At 46.9% G+C, this 23,250-nt stretch overlaps 1 protein-coding gene across 4 annotated transcripts in view; it reads right to left on the bottom strand.

The window, feature by feature from the left end:
* The window catches only part of C13H17orf58 (chromosome 13 C17orf58 homolog), a 50,046-nt gene that overhangs the window by 16,556 nt on the left and 10,240 nt on the right, over positions 1–23,250 (bottom strand). Inside the window, exons 1-2 of one of the 4 annotated variants that reach the window (XM_060253466.1) lie at positions 19,020–19,286; positions 4,096–4,718 (exon numbers count right to left, since the gene is read on the bottom strand). The exons of 1 other annotated variant lie outside the window; for it this stretch is intronic. In XM_060253466.1, coding sequence (XP_060109449.1) covers positions 4,096–4,718; positions 19,020–19,083 — 687 coding nt within the window. In that variant the 5' untranslated portion in view covers positions 19,084–19,286. Of the gene's footprint in view, positions 1–4,094; positions 4,824–19,019; positions 19,287–23,250 lie in introns of those variants that run through there. 2 more of the 4 variants (XM_060253465.1, XM_060253467.1) reach the window with 2 other exon arrangements.

The raw sequence follows: 23,250 nt of genomic DNA, 5'->3' as shown, positions 1-23,250 counted from the left end.
TAGATATGCAAGGGAAATGCCTTGTCTGTTACTGCTAGTAGAAAGACGGGGTAAGATGGAGGACAGAAGAGAATGGGATAAAATAGGCAGAGACTTCAGGCTCCAATTCCTCTGTGATGTCGCCCTGTGGGTGACAAGGAAATGCTTTATTTCTGTTCACTGGCAAAGGGGCAGGGCTGATGCTTGAGGAGAAGTGCAGGGGGCCTTTCCTCCACAAAAGGCAGGAAACAAAAATACATGACATATGTAGCTTGTAAGAGCCAACAGCTGAGCCTGAGGAACCAGGGACTAATAAGGGCAAATGTTCAGGCTTCCCAGCCGCCTTTCAGAGAGATTGTAGAGGATAGTTTATTTATTTATATTGTACTTATTTGGTGATTTCACACTCTTAAGTTTCTAAGGCAGTTAGAAATTTAATCCTCCTCAACAACAAAAACACCCATTATATATGCCCATACCATGCACCAAAACAACGATAACAACAAAATGAAAAAGCAATGGTGAGAAAGGAGCAGATAATTCAGTCTGAGATCTCTCCATGTCTGTAAATCCATGTCAAAATACTAAGCAATTGCACCTTTTCTCAATATGTGCCAGTCCCACAGCTGCTCTTAGCTGTGCCTGGTAAGGGGGTGTGGTGCCTTAGCTGTGCCTGGTAAGGGGGTAGGGTGCCTGGTAAGGGGGTGGGGTGCCTGGTAAGGGGGTGGGGTGGGGTTATGACCTCTCATTCACATGTAAGGAAAGTAGGGAAGGGAATCTACTTTAAAACAAAACCAGAGCACACTAGTCAGGGAAGTGAAACCTCTCCCATCCTGTATCTTAGGGTCAAACTACACATGTTTTTTGATGAGTTAGATGCCCTGTACCCAATTTGCTTTTCCTGCAGTCACCAAGTAGATACAGGGAAAGGCATTTTTAACATCCTCAGAAACCTGATGTGGGGAGGAGGGGCTCCTGCTTGTACAGTTTTCCTGAGACAATATGGGGGGGAGGGGCATCCTTGAAGCTATGCATAGACTATTTACCAACACTTCACATGTATGGGTCGTCACTTGATTCCTTTTCAGAAACCAGGATTAGCACCAGAATTTCTCCATAGTTTCAGAAGGTTGGTTTTCCCCTCCATAGAGCTATTCCTCCGTGTGGGAATTCTTGAACACCTACCAGTTCAGCTCACAATTTTGTGACAGACTGTTCTGCTGTTTTGGGGTGGCAGATTGCTTCATTGCATTGTTTTCTAATAGTGCAATTCAAGACAGTTTTTCATGCATCTGTGGACATTTTTCTCACTGCACCACCACAGGACTTCCTTAGTTTATCTTTTTTTAAAAAAAAAAATAAAGTTCAGTAATTGCAATTATGCTGCTGTGGACTAACATTGTAATGATTTATTTTTCCACAATATCTGAATTCGCAGGTTCCTTTTTTTTTAAACAAAAAACCCTTTTCCTTGCAGAATTATAAGGGGAAATGTGAAAACTGCTCCTTTAAATCTTCAGTGTCCACCAAACGGACTAGGTGATTTACTCACATCTGATTGTCTCATTCAAACATAAGTTCAACTATTTAACACATGCAAGTGAAATTTGTGGCATCTCTGCCTCCTTGTTTCAAGGATCGAGCGTAGAACAGACTGGGGCAAAGATTACCAGGATGAATGGCCAGCTCTCCTTTTCCCAGCACAGACCTACTTGCCACCTTCTTCTTGCTTGGGCACAGAGATATCTCTTGGGCAGACTGAGGTTCTTTTTATCCCGACTGGACTAGATACGTTATACAGTTTTATTTTCCTAGTCTCCTATTTAGGACCCCTACTTCCATTCAAGGGATCCTTATCATACTTACCACACCATACATGGTGTGTCTGTTGCCAATGTCTGACATTTTATGGCCATCTATTTCCAACTACAAATCCTGCATTATTAGATCTTAGTATCTCCTGTGACTGCAGCTGTCTCCACTCAACTGTATAACAGCAGAAAATCTAGTTCATATTTTTCAGGCACAGACAGTTTTATTGAAACAGCAAATAAACCATATCATGAATGTAACTGGTGTTCTAAGTCCTTAGAGGGTTCTTTTCAAATACATATATAGCTCTGAACCACCTCCTGCTTTGATAGTTCTATACAGGAGCTTCATAGCTAACAGTGTTTTAAAATGAAGCCCTCTGGAATTAGACCCAAGACTCTGACCTCGCTCAAATTGAGTCCTTGGCATCTGTCTTTTCTTTGTCCTTTGTTCCTTCTAAACATTTAGTTCAATTCAGTTTGCAGCTTTGTCTGTGCTTGATGGGACATCATCCAAACTGAGTGATATCTGATCAAATACTACACCTTACCCCCTTCAGCAGTTTGGCAAATAATTCCTGCAACTCATGTTCTCCAGCACAACTCAATGTTGTTGTCCTCTCCCCTCAAAAACCCATAGAACTGATCCCACAATCCCTGTTATCATCTTCTATCCCTGATATTTCATAGTATCCAAGAAGGATGCAGAGCCTTATCTTTTGAGGTCCTAACTTTTTAATTACACTATAGGAGGTTCCTTGACAGAACACAGATGCCTTATTTTCATATCACTGTCCAATCACCGCACAGGAAGTTTCTTTAGCTTGCAACAGCAAAAGAGCACTTCTAGCACCAGCTTCCAACTTCCAACTTTAGCACAACACTGGAGTTTTTACCAAGTATTTGGCAGTAATTGTAACCTGCCTTCATCTGTGTATTACAGTATTACCTTTCATTATTATAACTGGCTCCTAGGAAGGAATATGCACAATAAATTCTTTGTGAAACTCAGACTACAGCCAATTTACTCTGTTTTCCTAGCGTGGATATCAACCACATGAAGGCCCATGTGGCACCTCTGCAACCTCTCAATTTGCTTTGTGCCATCTTCAATACTATCTGTGCCTAGGTTATTTCCTATAAAAATATGTAGAGGCAAAGAAGAACATGCATGTAATTCCTGGAGATGTTAGCTGTACAAAGGAATCTGGCATCCCATTCTTTAAGGGCAGGTTTGTTCTGGAGGCAACAGACAACATGGCCAAATTATTTTACCTCAGGTTCTTGCTGACTGAGCTTTGGAACTGATATCTTCACAACATTTTCCTACCATGTCAGTTTTCAAAACCAGATAGTTTATGCATGGTCACCAGATTCTTGCTGTCTGACATACACATCTTCAGGATATAGGCATGCTTCCATGGCAACCTGCTAAAAACTTAAACACAAATGGTATATTTTTCTGAAGCAAGGGAGGTCTGAACCCTACTCCTTCATTAGCGAGGGACAACATGTATACTTTTTGCCCTTTTCACTTATATCTGAGAATGTAATACAACATGTCCATAGACGGCTTGAATTACATTTTAATTGCCCCTCACACACCTTCTGAAAATCTGTTCTTCCAGGCAACAGGAAATTTATTCTTTGCGACATCTCCATTGCGTATCTGATAGTTTGCAAGTTTCACAGCAGCCTCCCAAGCACTTAGGAAAGTCCTCCCAAAACCAATAATACTTTGATTCAAGTCCAGTAGCACCTTAGAAACCAACAAGAGTTTCAGGGTATAAGCTTTGACTCTCACATGCAGTGATACCTTTTGTGTTAACATTATAGCCATAATTGAGATAATTAAACAGGATCACAATTGGAATTCGAATTAAATTTAGTTATGTGGAAGTACTGATCTCATATCCTGACATGGATGGCCCAGACCTGCCTGATCTCATCAGACCTTCCAAACTAAGTAGGGTAGGCCTTGGTCAGTATTTGGATGGGAGATCACCAAGGAATACCAGGGTCGTGGCACAGAGTCAGGCAATAGCAAACCACCTCTATATTCTCTTGCCTTGCAAACCCTGTGGGGATGCCATAAGTTGGCTGCAACTTGACAGAGCTTTACACTAAGGAATTGCAATGTGATTCTTGTGCATGTTTTCCTGGAAGAATGCTACACCAAGTTCAGTGACATCCACACTTTACATCACTGTGCATGAATGTGCATAATCTTGGCACTGCCACTGACATCACTAAGCACCACTGACCTTTGCAAGAGTGGCGAATTCCATTCCTGCACTTGCTTACCTTCCTTTAACGCACTGAAGGGATGCAGCCAGCTTGATGTCCGCCGGTTTGTGATCCAGGAGGGTAGGGTGGTATTTCTGAGGGAATTGTTGGGTTTGTAGTGGAGATTTACCTTGCCAGGTTGACTGAGGTGATACAGGCTGCCAGGGTACTGGCCAGTGTCTGACCCTGTGTTTTTGAAAGTGTAGGCTTCAGCCAGCAGCCTGCCTCTATGATGGGAATGTACAGGTTGGTAGAAATAAGAAGAGATGCTGTTAGTGGCTTCCATCTGGAGCCTGTTTGTATGTATTCGGTTGGTCTGACTGAAGTAAGCAGCAGGAAGAGTCCCCTCCTCGTGGTTCTCTGAAGAAAGGCCCTTGATGGGGTGAAGAGGCTGCTTCCTCAAATCCATGTGGCTTTCTACCGCATTGTTTACCTTTTTCCTTTTGCCCAAGAACACCAGATGGAGGTCACCTGCTTTCACCCTCTGCAGAACACGTGGAGGCTGTGGCTGGTCCTTGGCATGATCATCTCCCACAATGCTGTTGCCTTTAAAAGGAGACTTGCTCTGTTTAGAGGTGAATCCCACTGGACCATAACTATCTTTACTGAATGACTGAGTGGACTTTCCAATATACAGAGGCTCTGTATTCAAATAAATGAGAAAGAGATTAAATGGGCTTAGAAAGGAGCATCTTTGCTTAGAATCATAGAGTTGGAAGGGACCTCAAGGGACATCAAGTCCAACCCCTGAACAATGCAGGAAACTCACAAATACCTCCCCCTAAATTCACAGGATCTTCATTGCTGTCAGATGGCCATCTAGCCTCTGTTGAAAAACCTTCAAGGAAGGAGAGCCCACCATCTCCCGAGTAAGCCTGTTCCACTGAGGAACCACTCTAATGGTCAGAAAGTTCTTCCTAATGTTGAGCCGGAAACTCTTTTGAATTAATTTCCACCCATTAGTTATGATCCTACCTTCTGGGACCACAGGACAGTTTTATTTATCCCCAAGTCTAATGTAGCCTAGCACATACAACAACTCCATGTGTTAAATCAGGGGAACCTTTTTTCTGCCAAGGGCCATTTGGATATTTATAACATCATTCATGGGCCATCTCTATACAAACTCCGGTCATCTGTAGGGTTGACCATGGGGAGGAACTGGCTGTGCAAACTCTCATTTCCCCTGATCAGCAGTGTTCTAAAACTAGTACTTTGGAGGTAGGACTGCCAAGTTCCCACTAGGGGTGGGGAATCCCCCAGTTTGGGGGGGCCCAACCCACCTGCATGAAGCAGGCTGCTGGGCAAATCCCTGCCCCCCAAAATTTCTGTCATTGTGCAACATGCCCTGCGTGATGACATCACCCAGAAGTGACATCATCATGCTGGGGACACTCTTGGATTCAGAAGGATGTTTGGTTTCAAATGTACCATAGAGTTTTTTTACCATGAATCCTAGAGTGTCACCAGCATGACATACCAGTGCAATGATGTCACTTCTGGGTGACATCATCATGCACAAGAGGAGTCCCGCACCGCAGTGGTGAGGGACTTGGCAACCCTACTTGGAGGAAGGATGGCTTTCGTTTAAATTGTAAAATTAAATATAACAACAGCAATATCCTATTCCTTGCGTGACACATTTATTGATAGGGTTGCCAACTCTGTCTGGGGAAATTCCTGAAAATTTGTGGGTGGAGCCTGGGGAGGGAAGGGTTTGAGGAGGGGTGGGAGCCGAGCCAGGATAGCATCCCATAGAGTCCACTTTCCAAAGGTCATTTCCTCCAGGGGAACTAATCTCTGTAGTCTGGAGGTCAGGTGTAATTTCAGGAGAACTCTAGATCCCTCCTGCAGGATGGTGACGCTATGTGTAGGTATGGGCTATTGCTGGAACCACAGTAACTAAGTTGGGCTGCTGTTGCTGCACTCCACTGCAGCAATTCTTGCCCTGGGGTTTAGTCTCAGCTGCCCAATGAAATGATCAGTTTCAGTTTTGTGCCAGTGCAGTTCACCAGGTTCAGGCCATTAGGCAACACAAGAGGCTTTCTTCCGCCAACTTCTTGAACAAACATGAAATTATTAATCACTCCAGTGGCAAGGATGTTAGGCTAGGCGGCCATGGGATGCTCTAGCATTTTCCTGTTGAACTATGACCTCTAGGAAGCACAATGCAAAAAAGTCCAGCTGTGGACAAGCAGAACATTTTCTTCATTTTTGTTATAAATTAAAAACACAATCTATAAACAAATCCCTTTCCCAAAAAAGACGTATTGAATGTCCAGTGAGCATCCGGAGAGCAAGGTTCACATTGCATCCTGATCAGATTGTTTAGAAGTCCCTGACAAACACAGTTATTTGGTTTTCCCACCCGTGGGAAGCCTTGCTGGCAGTCAGCTGCGCTGCTTAAGGCTTGTTACCAGCAGTGATGAATAATTCTTTAGTCTGAGATTTGGAGCCTTAACTTGCACCACTCAGCTGAGAACTCCATAAAGAACTTTAAGACTCATTTACAAGATGTAACCTTGCATTATGGTTTGATTGTAGCCATGTTTATTCAGAAGTCCTAATAAGTTCAATGAAACCCTCCCAAGTAAATATTCCTGCTTTCTTATATCCTAACTATGTTTTTTCTTGCTTTTTTGAACACACACAAATCTTCCACAGATCCTAAAATTAGTTACAATTACAATACAGTGCTTAAGACCACATCTTTGAAACACAATGTGTTTCAGAATCTCTCCTAGTTCTTGATTTCTTCTTCAGCTAGCAAACATCACTCGAATTAAACAAGATTTTTGCCAATATAATTGTCCATTAAAAAAAAAAACATTTATAGCCAAAGGCGATGAACAAAGCAACAAATCCACCAACAAGATGAAACAATGCACAAGCTTAAAAATGCAGGCAAATCTGCCCAGACAGTTTATCCTCTACCAAATGCCCTCTGAAATAAAAAACAAAAAATTAGATGCTTTTGTAAATGCAGTAAGTGAAAGTGCACTCTACTAGGGTTGCCAGTTCTGGGTTGAGAAATCCCAGATTTCTCATCACCCAGATGGATGATGAAGGATGCTTTTGTAAATGCAGTAAGTGAAAGTGCACTCTAGGAGGGAAGAGAGAGAAATCCTTCATGAGCCAGAAAAGGAGGTGAAGTTACATCCATTTGAACTTGTGCCTGACCAAGAATTATTCCAAGGAGTGGAGACGCAGGGAAGCGAGCTGACATCTTCTGCAGTAAGCAGAATTACCCCAATTTGAATGTCCGACAAAGCTGACCAGTGAAGCGGCCCGCTCCAGCTTGCAGCCCCATTATTGGAACGTGCAGGGGCCTTTTACTGTTTCCTTACCCACTTGCCACTTTTGAAATATGGACTGGGTCCTGTTAGGAATGTTGTGAGAATTGCAGTGGGGTTTAAGATACATATTGGAGACTCTTGAGTCTGCTTGTCTGCAGTTCATGCACGAGCCTTATTGAAACATGAGACCGTTATACATGTGTATTGTTTACACTTTGTGAATGTTTCTATTTTTGTATCTTTACACTTTCTAAAAAGCATTTACTATACCAATTTTCCAGTAATTCATAGCCTGTGCCTTTTTTGTTTGTTGGGTATCTACTCCACGGCTTCCTCTATTTGGTATTTTGCCACCTGGAAGTTGGCAACCCTACCCCACAGTTGGTCTATAAGCCATCCACAGGACTCGATCTATAACAGAAAAAGCCTGTGATATAACTATTACCATATAGGCAATCCTAAGAGAGAGCAGAAGGGAAGTGTGGACACATATATCAAGCTGGCTTGCACTAGAGCTACCCCACGTGAATTTAATTAATTAATTAATTTCTATTTATACTCCGCCTTCCCTGCAAGTGGGCTCAGGACCGATCACAAAGTAGACTCTACAACATATTAAATACAATATTACAGGATAATTAAAATAGTTTAAAACAGCAGAGATTAAAGCAGGTCACACTATCTATATACATTAGGGTTTCCAACCTCCCCCTGGGGGCGGGGTTTCTCCTGATTTCGGGACCTCCAGCCCATAGCATAGGATTGGCCAGTGGGGGAGCCACATTCCTGAAGAGTTCCATTGGTGCCTGATGTGCCCAGCACAATGATGTCACCTGGAAGTCATGTCACATGGGGACACTCTAGCAGTTTGGTATAAAACTCTATAGCACCATAGAGTTTTATACCAAAATGCTACAGCATCCCCATGTGATGTGCCTGGCACAATTATGTTACTTCTGGGTGATGTCATTGTGCTGTGTGCACAAAGTGTGCATGCAGAAAGTCTCCCCGCCAGCAGCCAGGTAGGACCTGGCAACCATAATATGCATAGTTTTTAAACTGGAGTAATTGGGTGCCTAACACCCTAAGATCTTCTTAATCTGGGCTGTGCAGGGGTGGTAAACTTCCTTCAGCAGAGGAGGCCAAGTTTTTATTGGACACCTACACCTCAGCCCAGGGTTTGGTGGAACAGCTCCATTTACAGGCTCTGCAAAAAGGTATAACAAGTCTGCCCCAAGGTCACCTAGTGAGTTTAATGATTTGGTGGGTCTCTCCAATCTCAGTCCAGCACCCCTACATCACACTGGCTCTCACTGGTTAAGTAGCTCTCTACTGTAGACAAGCTTTAGATGAGTTTTTTAATTCTTGTAACATTATAAGTGACATTTTTAACCCTCTCTTTATCCAAAGATTTCCAAGCTGTGCACATAGTTTTTCTGCTTTTTGATCCTCAGAGCTACCTTGCCAGCTTCATTAGTCTGGGAAGGTTACAGGCTCGAAGTTACCCTCTGGATTTCATGGCTGAGGGGAGTGTTATCATAAAAATACCAGTCTCTCTCATTTGCAATCAATAAAGGTAGAAAGAGGAAAGCCTATGAGAAAGAGCTGACCTTTACTAATGAAAGCTCAAAAATTATACAAGGCCAAAGTTGGTTCCCACCCAGTTCCTTATTTGCATTCCCTAGCTCCTTATTTGTGAATCCAACCTCCAAAAGTGTGGACATTTTTAAAAGATCTGCAAAATAAACTGCATATCATAATCACATTCAGAGGTCTCTGCCCTCCAAATTGACCTATGCTCTTTCCTGGTCCAAAGACCTGTTCTTGTGCAAAACAGTCCAGACTGGGGTGCACTCAGGACAAATACAAATTCAGAAACTAGGGAAAGCTGTACCCCAAAATAATGTTTGGACCACCCTGAAGCACACATCTCCAGACTTCTAAGACTGTAGCCTACAAGAGGACATGCACTGGTGCTTGGTCCAAACACAGGCACCAGTGCCAAGAGCTTCTGTTTCGGTTGCCTCCAAGAAGACTGTATTGGTAAGAAGATTTTAACAAGGAACTGAAACAGCTGCATGCCCATTGCATCCCAAAATAAGTTTTGGACCACCTCATAATAGGGTTGCCAACCCCTTCCACACCAGGAGCAGGGGAACATTACCCAGAAATGACATAATCATGTCACCAATGTCACACAGCAACACTCCTGTTTTGCAGCAGAACTCTATGGTAAAATCAGCTGCAAACCATAGAGTTTTGCCCAACGGTATCTCTCCAGATGTTTTTTGCCTACAACTCCCCAGCCATTGGCCATGCTGGCTGGGGCTGATGGGAGTTGTAGGCAAAAACATCTGGAGAGCTACCATTGCCCACCCCTGCACTAGAGCATTGACCCCTCACTTCCAGGTGATGTCACTGTAGTGTATGGCGTTCATAGAACGCCTTCATTCCAGACAGCGCAACCATTTCGTTATAACGTACCATCGTTAAAGCGTTAGTCCGCTAAAGCTGCGGAGGCAAAGGCGACGACCCGATGCCTCCGCGAAGAGCGCTGGTCATCCGCCAATCACAGCGAGTGGCGGGAAATACGGCTGGCCAGCATTGGACTGGCCAGCAGGGTGAATAGTTCCGGATCTGTATATATGCGGGACCCGGCCCGCGTGTTCTCTCTCTTACCTCGTGTGTGTACCATGCAATAAACTATGTTGCCCTACGTGCGTCTCTCAGACTGGTACATAACAGTGGCGACGAGGATGGGATCTTAGCCCTTCGACAAGGGCTACGAAGGAGACGCCCGGGCAACTCGTCGTCCCATCGCTTCATCGCTGTATCGCTACTTCGCAACGACCGCCGCCATGACCAGTACCAGCGGGAACACCGGTCACATCGAAGCTTTCGACCACACGAAGCCCGAGGGATGGGAATCCTATTCGGAGAGAGTCGATTGCTACCTGAGGGCGAATCGAGTAACCGAGGACGGCATGAAGCGGGACGTGCTCCTGAGCGTCTGCGGGGCCGCCACCTTTGAGATCGCAAAGGGTCTCTCGGCGCCCGCCCGCCTCACGGAGAAAACGTACACGGAGGTCGTCCGCCTCCTCACGGGCCATTTCCTGCCGCAGCCGTCGCGGGTGGCCCGACGGTTCCTCTTCCACAAGAGGGACCAGGCCCAGGGAGAATCCGCTGCAGACTACCTGGCCACCCTGCGCCAGATCGCCGGAAGCTGCAACTTCCCGAATTTGGAAGAGACCTTGGCCGATCGGTTCGCTTGGGGCCTCCGCGACGAGAGGCTCCAGCAAAAGCTCTTCGCAAAGGAAGAGCTCACGCTTCAGGGCGCCTTCAGCGAGGCCGTGGCCTTCGAGCGCGCCTCCCGGACGTTCTCCAGGGCCAAGTCGGAAGCCGTCCACCACGAGGAGCTGGACCCCCATCACCCGGACGAAGGAGAAGCGCTCCAGATGCACCGCTCGGCAAGACCAGCCTCCCGAGCCCCACAGCGGCCCCGGGCGAACGAAAGATCGAACCAACGCAACAACCAAGGAGCGAACTGCGCCAGTTGCGGTGACCCCCACGACCGGCGGGACTGCAAGTACAGGACCTGGGACTGCAGGAGCTGCGGGAAGACCGGTCACATAGCGCGGGCTTGCCGAGCCAAGCCCCACCGCCCGGGGCCCACCACGCACCACGAGGCCGCTGAGTTCCACTCCACGGCCTCCACCACGCTACAGGTAATGAACCTGCCCCTGACCACCCCCAACAAGATTAAGGTGTCGGTCCGCATAGAGGGGGCCCCCTGCCTCATGGAGGTGGACTCGGGCTCCTCCATCTCCATAATTGCGGAGGAGACCCTAAGGCGGTTACACCCCGGCTACAAGAGACTGCTGCGGCCGGCCGACTTTGTACTGCGGGACTTCCAGAAAAACCCGGTCCAGATCGCGGGGTGGGCGAGGGTGCGCGTGGAGCGAGGGTCTTTCAGAGGCCCGCTGGATATCCTGGTAGTCAAGCGACCACTGGCGACCCTGTTGGGCCTCACGTGGTTCGGCCCCTTAGGAATCAGAGTTGAGGTGTCACAAACGACCATGGCCGGGGGGTTCGGGGAGGTGTGCCGAGAATTCCCAGAGGTTTTTGACGGGTCGTTGGGTAGCTACAAGGGCCCGGCCATCTCCCTGCCGCTCGACCCCACGGTCAGACCAACCCGGCTTAAGGCAAGGAGAGTCCCCTTCGCCCTAAAACCTAAAATCGAGGCTGAGCTGGACCGCCTAGTAGCACAAGGGGTCCTAGAGCCGGTCGATTACGCCATGTGGGAAACCCCCATAGTGACTCCGGTCAAACCGAATGGGGACGTGAGGATTTGTGCCGACTACAAGTGCACAATCAACAAGGCGCTCCAGGATAACCCCTACCCAGTGCCGGTTGTCAGCCACGTCCTGGCCGCCCTTGCGGGGTCCAAAATTTTTGGGAAGCTGGACTTGGCACAAGCCTACCAGCAGCTTCCGGTGGACGCCAAAACGGCCGAGGCACAGACGATTGTGACCCATAGGGGGGCGTTCAAGGTGAACCGGCTACAGTTTGGGGTCAGCGTAGCTCCGGGGATCTTCCAGAGTATAATGGACGCTCTCCTCAAAGGGATCCCAGGAGTCCAGCCCTTTTTCGACGACGTTTTAATCGCCGCCCCGAACCCTGAGGAGTTCAGCGACCGTCTCAGGGAGGTGCTCCGTCGTTTCCAAACCGCTGGACTCAAGGTGAAGAGGGAGAAGTGTTTGCTGGGGGTACCGCGGGTGGAGTTCCTAGGATTCGCCGTGGACGCAGAGGGAATCCACCCGACCGAGGAGAAAACCAGGGCCATCGTACAAGCCCCAGCCCCCACGAGCAAAGCGGAGCTACAGAGCTTCCTGGGGGTGCTCAACTTTTATCACACGTTCATACCCCACAAAGCGGCCATCGCGGAACCCCTACACCGGTTACTGGACAAAAAAGCTCCTTGGGTGTGGGGGAAGAAGCAAGCCGCTGCGTTCCAGGCAGTGAAGGACGTCCTGGTCTCTAACGCGGTGCTTCACCACTTCGATGAGCGCCTTCCAGTCATTCTGGCATGCGATGCATCGCCGTACGGGGTGGGCGCCGTTCTGGGGCACCAACTATCGGACGGCCGGGAGGTACCGGTCGCCTACTATTCCCGCACCTTAACGTCAGCGGAGCGTAATTACGCTCAAATAGATAAGGAAGCCCTGGCGATCGTAGCGGGGGTTCACAAATTTAACGATTATTTGTACGGTCGCAAGTTCACGATAGCGACCGACCACAAGCCTCTCTTGGGTCTGCTAGCCCCCGACCGGCAAACCCCCCAAATCCTGTCTCAGAGGGTGCTGAGATGGAACCAATTCTTAAATTCATACACCTACACACTGGTACACAGGGCGGGTAAGGCAATGGGCCACGCCGATGCCCTCAGTCGTCTACCACTGCCGGACACGGGGCCCGACCCAGCACCAGCCCACCAGGTGATGTCAATTGAGGCACTCCCTGACCAGCCCATACACGCTGCCGAAGTGGCAAAGGCCACAGGGAAAGACAAAACCCTAGCGAGGGTGCTCGACTGGGTGGTGAGGGGGTGGCCAGAGAGGGACCTGGGGGGAGAGTTCAAACCGTACAAAATGAGGTGGGAGGAACTCGCGGCCCACAAGGGGTGCCTGCTATGGGGGAGCCGGGTGGTGGTTCCCCCTCCCCTTCAGAAAAGGGTCCTTGCATCACTACATGAAACGCACCCGGGCATGGTGAGGATGAAGGCCCTAGCCAGGAGCTATGTGTGGTGGCCGGGAATGGACGGAGAAATAGAGGACTGGGTCCGGAGATGCAGTGCGTGCCAGGAATCGCGGCCGGACCCACCCAGCGCCCCGGCCTCAAGGTGGGAAACCACTAGGAAACCCTGGTCCAGGCTCCACATAGACTTCGCGGGGCCGTTCCAGGGGCAGATATTCCTTATAATCGTGGATGCATACACAAAATGGTTAGAGGTCCTCCCTGTAGCATCCACCTCCTCGGCAGCCGCCATCCGAGCCCTGCGCCGGGTCCTATGCACCCACGGCATCCCAGACACCCTGGTCTCGGACAACGGGGCCGCCTTCACCTCGGGGGAGTTCCAGGCTTTCCTTCAGAGGTACCTCATAAGGCACATCAGGTCGGCCCCCTTTCACCCCGCCACCAACGGCCAGGCCGAGCGGATGGTCCGCACTACCAAAGAGGCCCTGGGCAGGATCGTGCAGGGCGACTGGGATCACAGGCTGGCCGCATTCCTTTTTGACAACAGGGTCATCCCAAACCCAGCCACAGGGGTCAGTCCCGCTGAGCTCCTCATGGGGCGCAAGCTCACCACAAGGCTGGACAGGCTGCACCCCGACCGGGCCGCTGACACACGAGGGTCCCCCGAGGTCCGAGAGGCAGCCAGGGGGTTCTTTGCCGGGGATCCAGTGTTCGCCCGCAACTACGCCGCGGGGCCCGAATGGGTGGCTGGGCGGGTGCTACGGGTCGTGGGCTCCCGTCACTATGAAGTATCCACGGAGGGGGGCCAGATCCTACGCCGGCACATCGACCAGATGCGGCGCAGGACCCTACCCGAAGCACCCACAGAAACTAGAGGGCCAGCCCAACCCGAGGAGCCTACCACAACCCCGCCGCCATCCATGTCACTGCCGCCTCCTACGGAAGCCAACCAAGCCCCCGAACTCGCCCCGCAACCCTCGGATGCTCAGGCTCCCGAGGAGACGCCGGGGCCCGAAGTCATCGCGACTCCGCAAGCCACCCCACGACGTTCGACTCGAGAGCGCCGGCCTCCCACCTACTTACAGGACTATGTTACTAACTGAGGGGGGAGGGGTGTAGTGTATGGCGTTCATAGAACGCCTTCATTCCAGACAGCGCAACCATTTCGTTATAACGTACCATCGTTAAAGCGTTAGTCCGCTAAAGCTGCGGAGGCAAAGGCGACGACCCGATGCCTCCGCGAAGAGCGCTGGTCATCCGCCAATCACAGCGAGTGGCGGGAAATACGGCTGGCCAGCATTGGACTGGCCAGCAGGGTGAATAGTTCCGGATCTGTATATATGCGGGACCCGGCCCGCGTGTTCTCTCTCTTACCTCGTGTGTGTACCATGCAATAAACTATGTTGCCCTACGTGCGTCTCTCAGACTGGTACATAACAGTCACTGCACCATGTGTGGAAAGCGCACACAACAGAAAATCCCAGAGAGGGCTAAGGATCCCCCCATCAGCAACCAGGTAGGACCTGGCAACCCTACCACATATAATACAATCCCACATTCAGGAGACTCTGATCTCCAGATGAACCCATGCTGTTTGGAAAAAGAAACTAGGAACTGTGAATAAGGAAATGAGAACCAGGGACTGACTTCAGCCTCCTAAAAAAACAGTTACATTTTTTCTCGTTTAAGTGGGTTGCCAACACAAAGCAGACCAGGGCTTTTTTTTTTTTCCTGGAAAAAGACATGCTGGAACTCTCAAGAAATAAATTAAGGTGAAACACATGGGTGCTCCTCATGAACATTTAAAACTTTTTTGAGAATTTTGTTTCCACAAAGAGGTCCTGGAACTCCAGAAAAAAAAATTCTCCCAGAAAAAAAGCCCTGAAGCAGACTAATATCACGCTTTTATTACACTGGAGATGAGCTTTACCTGGACAGGTCTTTTGGTGGGTGGATCAGTGTTTACATTACTCTGTCCTCTGCTTTCCAGATTTAGATTGTCAATATGTAGAATATTTGAAAAGCAGTTTATATGCACACAAATCCTACATGGATTATTTGCATCGCCCATTGTTGAGGGTGGCTGCTGGTTAAGCTCCAATTCCTAAGGCTCCTGATTGTTGACTTCATCATTGACTGGGCTCTTTCCCATGACAACAGCTGGTGAGAGCAAAGATTCCCCACTACCGCCCATGAAGGCAGAACATTACCATGGAGTGAGGAAAAATCCCTGTGAAAAAAAGAGTGAAGGGCCAACATTGGCTTTTTTCGTTAGATGTGATGACTGGGTTTATTTTGTTTTATTATTCCACTTTCCTTGAAAACATCCAGATATTTTGTTTTTTCGCTGTTAGGTTAACACTTTTGGTTTCAATGTGACATTTAGAGAGATAAATACTTTAAGTTTCCATAAAACAATAATATGCTTCTGTGTTACAGCTCAAGAAAGCAGCTTCCAGATCTTTTCATCTCAACTTGTATGTCCCTTACACTGTGAAGAAAGGAGCAGCTGCCCATGTATTTACTGGACCATAGTCTGAGGATAAGAAGATTGTAAAGAAAATACGAAGTCTATGACTATATGGGCTCACCTCATGGTTTGAGGTCCTGAGAACGGGGAATCTAGTGCAAATATATCTTATTTATTCATTTAGATGTTTATATCCTGTTTTTCTCCTCAGTGAGGATCCAAAGAGACTTACAAGATCATTGTCCTTTCCTCTGTTTTATCCTCACAGCAACAACCCTGCAAAGGAGGTTAAGTAGACATTGAGTGACTGGTCCAAGCCAAGGTCACCCAGCAAGCTTGTAGGGCAGAGCAGGGATTCAAACCTGGGTCTCCCAGATCCTAGTTCAACACATTTGCCAGTATGCCACACTTTCCCACATTGCCCTTCTAGGAAGACAGCTACCCATCTATTTTGACTAAACAAGGTTTAGCAATACCATATATATTGGCAGGGACCTACAATCAGGAAGTTTGCGAAAGTATTCCTAAGCAGTCTCCCACAGGTTTGTGGCCAAGGTGGAACCAGTAGCTGTACCATCCCACCCACAGCACTGAATAATCCAGCCTAATATTTAAAAAAAGCAAACAGACAAACCTGCCCTGCCCAGCTCTGCTCACCTAAAATTCACCCCAGATCCGTGTGTTTTTTTCGATAATCATTATGCTTGTTACCCTAAGGGGAATGCCCCTTTAGCAACTATGACTGTGGTAGCAAAATAGGTGAAAAGCTATTGAACTTCAAAAATACCTGTTTTATTCAATTTATACATTTCTGATTCTACAAAGTAGAAGACAAAAGAAGAAGAGATTGGATTTATACCCTGCCCTTCACTTGGAGTCTCAGAGCAGTTTACAATCTCCTTCCCCTTCCCACAACAGTAGGTGGGGGTGAAGTAGGTGGGGGTGAGAGAGCTCTCACAGAACTACTCTTGAAAGAACAGCTCTGAGAGAACTGTGACTGACCCAAGGTCATGCCAGCAGCTGTATGTGGAGGACTGAGGAATCAAACCTGGTTCTCCCAGATTAGAGTCCACACTCCTAGCCACTACATCAAATTGGCTCTCAAGTGCATAGACAGTGACATCGATGAAAAGAATGAATTTTTTTCCCATTTACTTGAGGCTTCATCTGAGGTTGTGACAGTACTTCCCCATGGGGCAGGGGATGGATGACTGTCCAACTGTGGCTTTGGATTCCTATCCAGCACTAACCAGACCCAAGCAGATCTAACTACTTGCTATGTACCTTCAGACCTGATAAAATGTTACCATTACTGGGAAATACTCCTCTCTACAGACAAGGTTCACCTTGCTGAATTCATTCTAGCTATTATTTCTGGGGTGCATGTAAGGTGGTGTGGCCTAAAGTGGAGCCTCCAATTTTCTGTTTTGAGTCCCCAGGCAGAGACAATTCTGCTAGGCAACTTAAGCTACGTACCTCACTGTTTCTGCCCAAGAGGAAAGAAAGAAGTGCATCCTGTATTAAACTATTAATGTATAATGGCTTTCCCAGAAGCTGTGGAACCTATAGTTGCCAGGCCCCCCTGGACGCTGCTGGGGAAACTCCTGGAGATTTGGGGGTGGAGGCTAGGGAGGCAGGGAACTCAGTGGGTCAGTGTGATGTAATCCCATAGAGTCCACCCTCCTAAGCAGCCATATTCTCCAGGGGAATTTATCTCTGTAGTCTGGCAATGAGCTGCAATTCTGGGAGATTCCCAGGCCCCACCAGGAGGCTGGCATTCCTAGAGGCCATGTTTTCACTACCAAAAAAGGATTAAATAAAATGAAATTTGAGAATGAATTTTGCAACATTTAGTAACAATTCTTGCAGATGTCCTTAAACTTTGAACATTTTAAAACTCAAAGGCTAGATATAATTTTTTAAACTAAACATAGGTCATAAGGTAAAGCTGTCCAGTCCAGCCATTCCAAAATAGAATCACAAGTAGAGAACAGGAGAAATTAGGTGTGGAAGGAGAAGCTCTGGGCAGATGGGAGACCATGGTTTAATGAAAGCTATTTGGAGTGCCATCCTCAGCATAGCTGGCACCCTTTTAAGTGCACTGACATCAATGGACTTAGCAGGATGTAACTGTTTAGGGCTGCACTGAGAGATGCCTAGTGCTGCATGCAAAAACACACTTATTAGGGAAGAAGATCAATTGGATTAAATGCTACATTTCTAAATGGGTTAAATGGAACATTTAGGAGAGGTGAAGATTTTCAACCTGATGTAGAATAGATTCCTTAATCCCTCTCTCCTCACAAAAACTCATCATGTGGAGAAATTTTTTCCCAGGGCAGTCTCATGCAAATTTACACCCTTCTAAGTGCACTAAAGTCAATGGGTTTAGAAGGTCAAAATTATGTTTAGGATTGCATTGTTTGTCATGTTATTTAATACTGGCATTGCAGAATTTAAAGTCCTCCATATATGGGGACTTGGAAGCCCAACCAAGAGTGTTAGACAGATTAGAGAGTAACAGGTAGCTCCTTCATAAGCTCTGGTGTTTTTTGGGGGGGAAGGGGGGAGGAGTTCCTTTATCCCTGGAGCTTGAAGTGGATCATATTCACTCTTCAGCAATTTTGCATGAATGAGAAACCATACTAGCATTCCCACCAACTCACTCACAAAGATCACAGTATCTTTGGTTCCCCCACCATGTTCAGCCTTCATCCCTCATGCACGCTGGCTTTGTATCATTTCTAATGTGCACTCCATGCAATGGCTCTTGGATCCTTTATATACATATTAGCAGAGGAAGAAGGGGACATTGTTTATCCTCTGGCAGCTGTCTAGCTATCCAGCACATTTTTATCCCAACCTTTCTCCAAGTTGCTCAGGGAGGAGAACATGGATCTCTCTTACCACATAATGATACTGTGAGGTAGGTTAGGCTGATAGAACAAGAGTGGTCCAAGGTCACCTAGCTTGGTCCCTGGCTGAGAAGGGGTTTGAACCAGAATCTTCCAGAGCCTAGACTGACACTCTAACCACTATGCCACACTGGCCTTGTGCCAGCTTCAAGCACTGCACTGTACATTTGCTTTGTCTCTGTTGCATTTCAAGCAGGTGCCTGCTTTGAGCACATATCTGAAACAGCCTTCTTACTGCAGGGGAAACAGATAAGCCACATGCCAGACATATGGAACTGAAAACCAACTGGGCAAGGGGAGGAGATAGGATGAAGAAATTAGAACAGCAAGGAAATCACAGTAGCTTTAAAACTTCGTTAGTTTCTGTGATGTCCCCCCCGCCCTCATACATCCAGTTCTGACGGTCAGGCAGGCAGAAAGGTTCTCTCTCAGAACCCTGGATGAGAGTGACTTCAGCACTCAATGCAAACAGTGAAGGCCAAAGTCTGCAAGAACGGGAACACCTTACCTTCCCCCAAGCTGAAGGAGGAGCCCACGGTGAAGCACAGGAGCCAGACAGCTCTAGATACCATTGCGAAGGAAACTTGTTTCCACACTAAAAATGAGTCAGTCTCTCTCTCTCTCTCTTTCTCTGGCCCTTCCCCCTGTTCATGCTAATGAGAGGCATCCTTAGGGGAAACGGGAATCAGTCACTGGCCAAGCCACTGGAGCAAGACTGAGTTGCTCCAGTCCCCAGTTGCCTGACTCTCCACTTTGAAGAAAGAGACATCACCTCCATTCAGCTCCCCCATTTCCACCCACCAGCAGCAAGGATCTAACTGTAAAAACTGCTTCTTATTGTCCTGCATGTAGGATGAGTCTCACAGATTTCTATGACTGCCCATCTAAGTTTTCTCCCCAGGCAACATTGACTACAGGAGGGTATAACCCAATCTCATCAGATCTCAGAAGCTAAGCAGGGTTAGTACTTGAAGAGCACAAAGGAAGACTCTGCAGAGGAAGACAAGAGCAAACCACCTCTGCTTCTCACTTGCCTTGAAAGCCCATTGCTCGGGGTTGCCATAAGTCAGCTGTGGCTTGACAGCACTTTACACACCCATATACACACACACACACACCAGTGACTACAAACCAAATAAGTCTGAGGAGATCCCCACCACCACCAAAGTACCATTTGCACTTGATGAATATTTGCATACTTTTATCACTAATGACCCTTTCTGATTACATGAATTAACAGAAAATATACCACTATCATCATCATTTTCTTTGGCCACCAAAGAATCGGACTCGAATGTGCGACTGAAGAACAACAACAACAAAATACCACTATCAACAGCTGCCAACAGTGATAGCAAAATGGAACCTCCATGTGCATATAGAATATACCTTGGAAAACCACATGCTGGGGACAAACGACATGGGAGGGCTTTGGAGTCTATGTGAACTTATTAGAAGTATCTCGCCAGCTGCCATTGGAAGCAATACCATGTTAGGAAAAATATTAATGTGTAGGAATCTCAGCCATAACGTACCAGAGCTTAATTCAGTTGAACTGCCTTCCATTGGCCTCAGACAAGGGCCAGATCTAGGAGAGGGGGGCAGAGGGGGGTACTTGCCCCAGGCACCAACGGAGGGGGAGGCGCCAAATTGAAAATGGAGTCCATTGTATTCTATGGGACCATAAAATAGAATGGCCCAAAAGATGGTGTCATTTTTTAATTTTGCCTCCCCCCAAAAAAACATGTAGATCCGGTCCTGTCAGACACAGAGGAGTAGGTGGGTACCACATTAATCTACCTCCTCTCCCCTAGCTCTACTGCCTTCTGAGCTGGGAGCCAGAACATTATCTACCCCCCTTGGCCTCCTTCCTGAAATCTTTTGAAGGCCGCACACAGACCTAGGACATGCCCAGTGGCCTCCTTCTACTCAGAAACTTTATGGGGGTGTGGCCAAGCCCGTGAAGGACCAATAGCACCTCCTGAGCAATTCTTGTCTCATTACTCCCCTTTCCCACCCCCACATAGAGCTGCCAGGTTGGTGTTGGGAAATACATGGAGACTTTGGGGGTGGGTCTGGGAGAGGGTGGGGTTTGGTACAATGCCATAGAGTCCACCCTTCAAAGCAGCCATTTTCTTCAGAGGAGCTGATATCTGCCAGCTGGAGATCAGTTGTAAAAGTGGGAGATCTCCAGGCCCCACCTGGAGGCTGGCAACCTCCAGAGTGGAACTTCCCAGCAGCTGTTTTTCAGACAGCAGGCTGTCAAAGGGTCATCTATCCCTGGGTGCCTGACTCTGAAAGGGCCAGCTGTCATTGATTAGCTGGCTGGTGTGCAGTTCTTTATAAGGTGCATCATCCCACCCCACCACGGGGTGGGGGGCTAAGAAGAAGGGGGTATGGTGTCTCCACCACCCCATTACACATAATAAATAAAAATATTTTTATCCTGCTTTTCAAAAGAAGGTTTTAACAGCCCAAGTTTTGTGAAACTTATAAAATGTTATTTAAAAAATAAAATTAAAAAGGCACTTAGAAGCAGCGATATTAACAAGGAGAGATCTGAAAGCACTGCTGTGGGGGGCAGGACTGCAAGGAAGAAGTGAGGGTGGTACCCATATGTGGCTGCAAATGGGGTCTGTTGTGTGGATGCATGTACGGCGTTGTTGTAGGCAAACTTGGCCAGGGGTAGCAAGGTGACCCAGTCATCCTGCTGGTAGCTGGTGTAACAACGCAGGTTTTGTTCCAGTGTGGTGTTGGTGCGTTCAGTCTGCCCATCCATTTGGGGATGGTATGCTGAGGACAAATGCACCTGGGTGCCTAAGCTGGAGTGCAGGGCTTGCCAGAATCGGGAGGTGAACTGGGGGCCTCGGTCTGAGATCATGTGTGCCGGGAGCCTGTGCAGGCGAAAGATGCGCTGAAGGTAGAGCTGGGCTGTTTCAGGAGCCATGGGCGGCTTGGGACATGGAACAAAGTGAGCCATCTTGGTGAAAAGGTCCGCCATCACCAGGATGCAAGTGTGCCCCATGGACCTGGGGAGCTTGGTGATAAAGTCCAGGGAGATGGTGTCCCAGGTTCCTGCAGGCGTGGTTAGGGGATGCAAAAGCCCTGGGGGCTTGGCCGGTACATCCTTGGCCCGCTGGCAGACCTCACAGAAACTGACATAGCGGGCCTCATCGGCATGGACGTGAGGCCACCAGAACTCCTATGTGATAAACAATTTTATTAGTAACATATGGTAGCAAAACTATATCTATAACTTATAAAAACTTAAAATAAAAGAAAAAACTTTTTACCCCATATCTTACTTTTCCCCCACCCCTCCCCCCTTACTTGACCCCCGCCAGTGTTAATTACTTAAAGAAGCAAATATTAAAGGTACCCTTAACTATTAAAAAGAAAGAAAAAAAACCCCAAAAGTTATCTTCTTATTTTAAAAACCTTAATCATTATCAAAGATTGTCCAATGTCCTTTTATTTTCCACTCTTTTTCTACGTATCTTCTGAATTTCTTCCACTCCAACTTAAAAAGTTCCAAATCATAGTCTCTTAATTTCCTTGTTAATTTGTCCATTTCACTCCATGACATAACTTTTGTAATCCAATCCCATTTCTCTGGTATTTTTTCTTGCTTCCACAGCTGCGCATGTCCTAGCAGCTGAGAGCAAGTACCATATTAAAGTTCTGTCTTCTTTTGGAAATGTTTCCATTTGTAATCCCAGCAGAAAAGTCTCTGCCACTTTATTAAATTCATATCCCAAGATCTTAGAAACCTCTTGCTGAATCATTTGCCAAACATTTTAGCCCTTTCACAAGTCCACCACATATGGTAGAAAGAACCTTCGTGCTTTTTACATTTCCAACACCTATCTGGCATCTTGTTGTTCATCTTTGCTAATTTTTTTGGAGTCATATACCATCTATACATCATCTTAAAACAGTTTTCTTTAATACTATGACATGTTGCGAGTTTCATAGAATTCTTCCACAGATATTCCCAAGATTCCATCTTTATTTCTTTATTTACATTAATTGCCCATTTTATCATTTGAGATTTCACTACTTCATCTTCTGTAGACCATTGTAAAAGTAATTTGTATACTTTTGAAATTAATTTCTCATTGTCTCCAAGCAGAACTCTTTCCATTTCTGTTTGCTCCTTCCTTATTCCTTCAGTTTTAATATCATTCTCCACCAAACTTTTTATTTGTTGCATTTGAAACCAATCATACTTGTAATTCAGTTCTTCTGCAGTTTCAGTTCTATTTTTCCACTTTGTATTTTTAGTAGCTGATTATATGATAGCCGTTTTTCTTGGGCTGTTTTAGCCGTTATCTTTATCACTTCAGCTGGCACTATCCACAAAGGTCTCCTCTCATCACCATATTTCTTATACTTTATCCATGCATTTAGTAGATTACTTCTTATATAATGGTGAGAGAAAAGGCCATCCATCTTCTTTTTTCCATAGTATAAGTATGCATGCCAGCCAAATTTTTTTCCATGGCCTTCCAACATTAAAAGTTTTTTATTTAACAACATTATCCATTCTTTCATCCATACTAAACAAACTGCTTCATGATACAATTTCAAATCTGGTAACTGGAATCCACCTCTCTCTTTTGCATCTGTCAAGATTTTCATTTTAATCCTTGGTTTCTTCCCAGCCCACACAAATTCTGAAATTTTCCTTCACCATTTATCGAACTGTTTAGCATCTTTCACAATAGGAATAGTTTGAA

The sequence above is a fragment of the Heteronotia binoei genome, chromosome 13 (genome assembly GCF_032191835.1).
Source record: "Heteronotia binoei isolate CCM8104 ecotype False Entrance Well chromosome 13, APGP_CSIRO_Hbin_v1, whole genome shotgun sequence".
Lineage (NCBI taxonomy): Eukaryota > Metazoa > Chordata > Lepidosauria > Squamata > Gekkonidae > Heteronotia > Heteronotia binoei.
The sequence above is the reverse complement of the archived record's forward strand: the minus strand, read 5'-3'. Positions and strand labels throughout refer to the sequence as shown.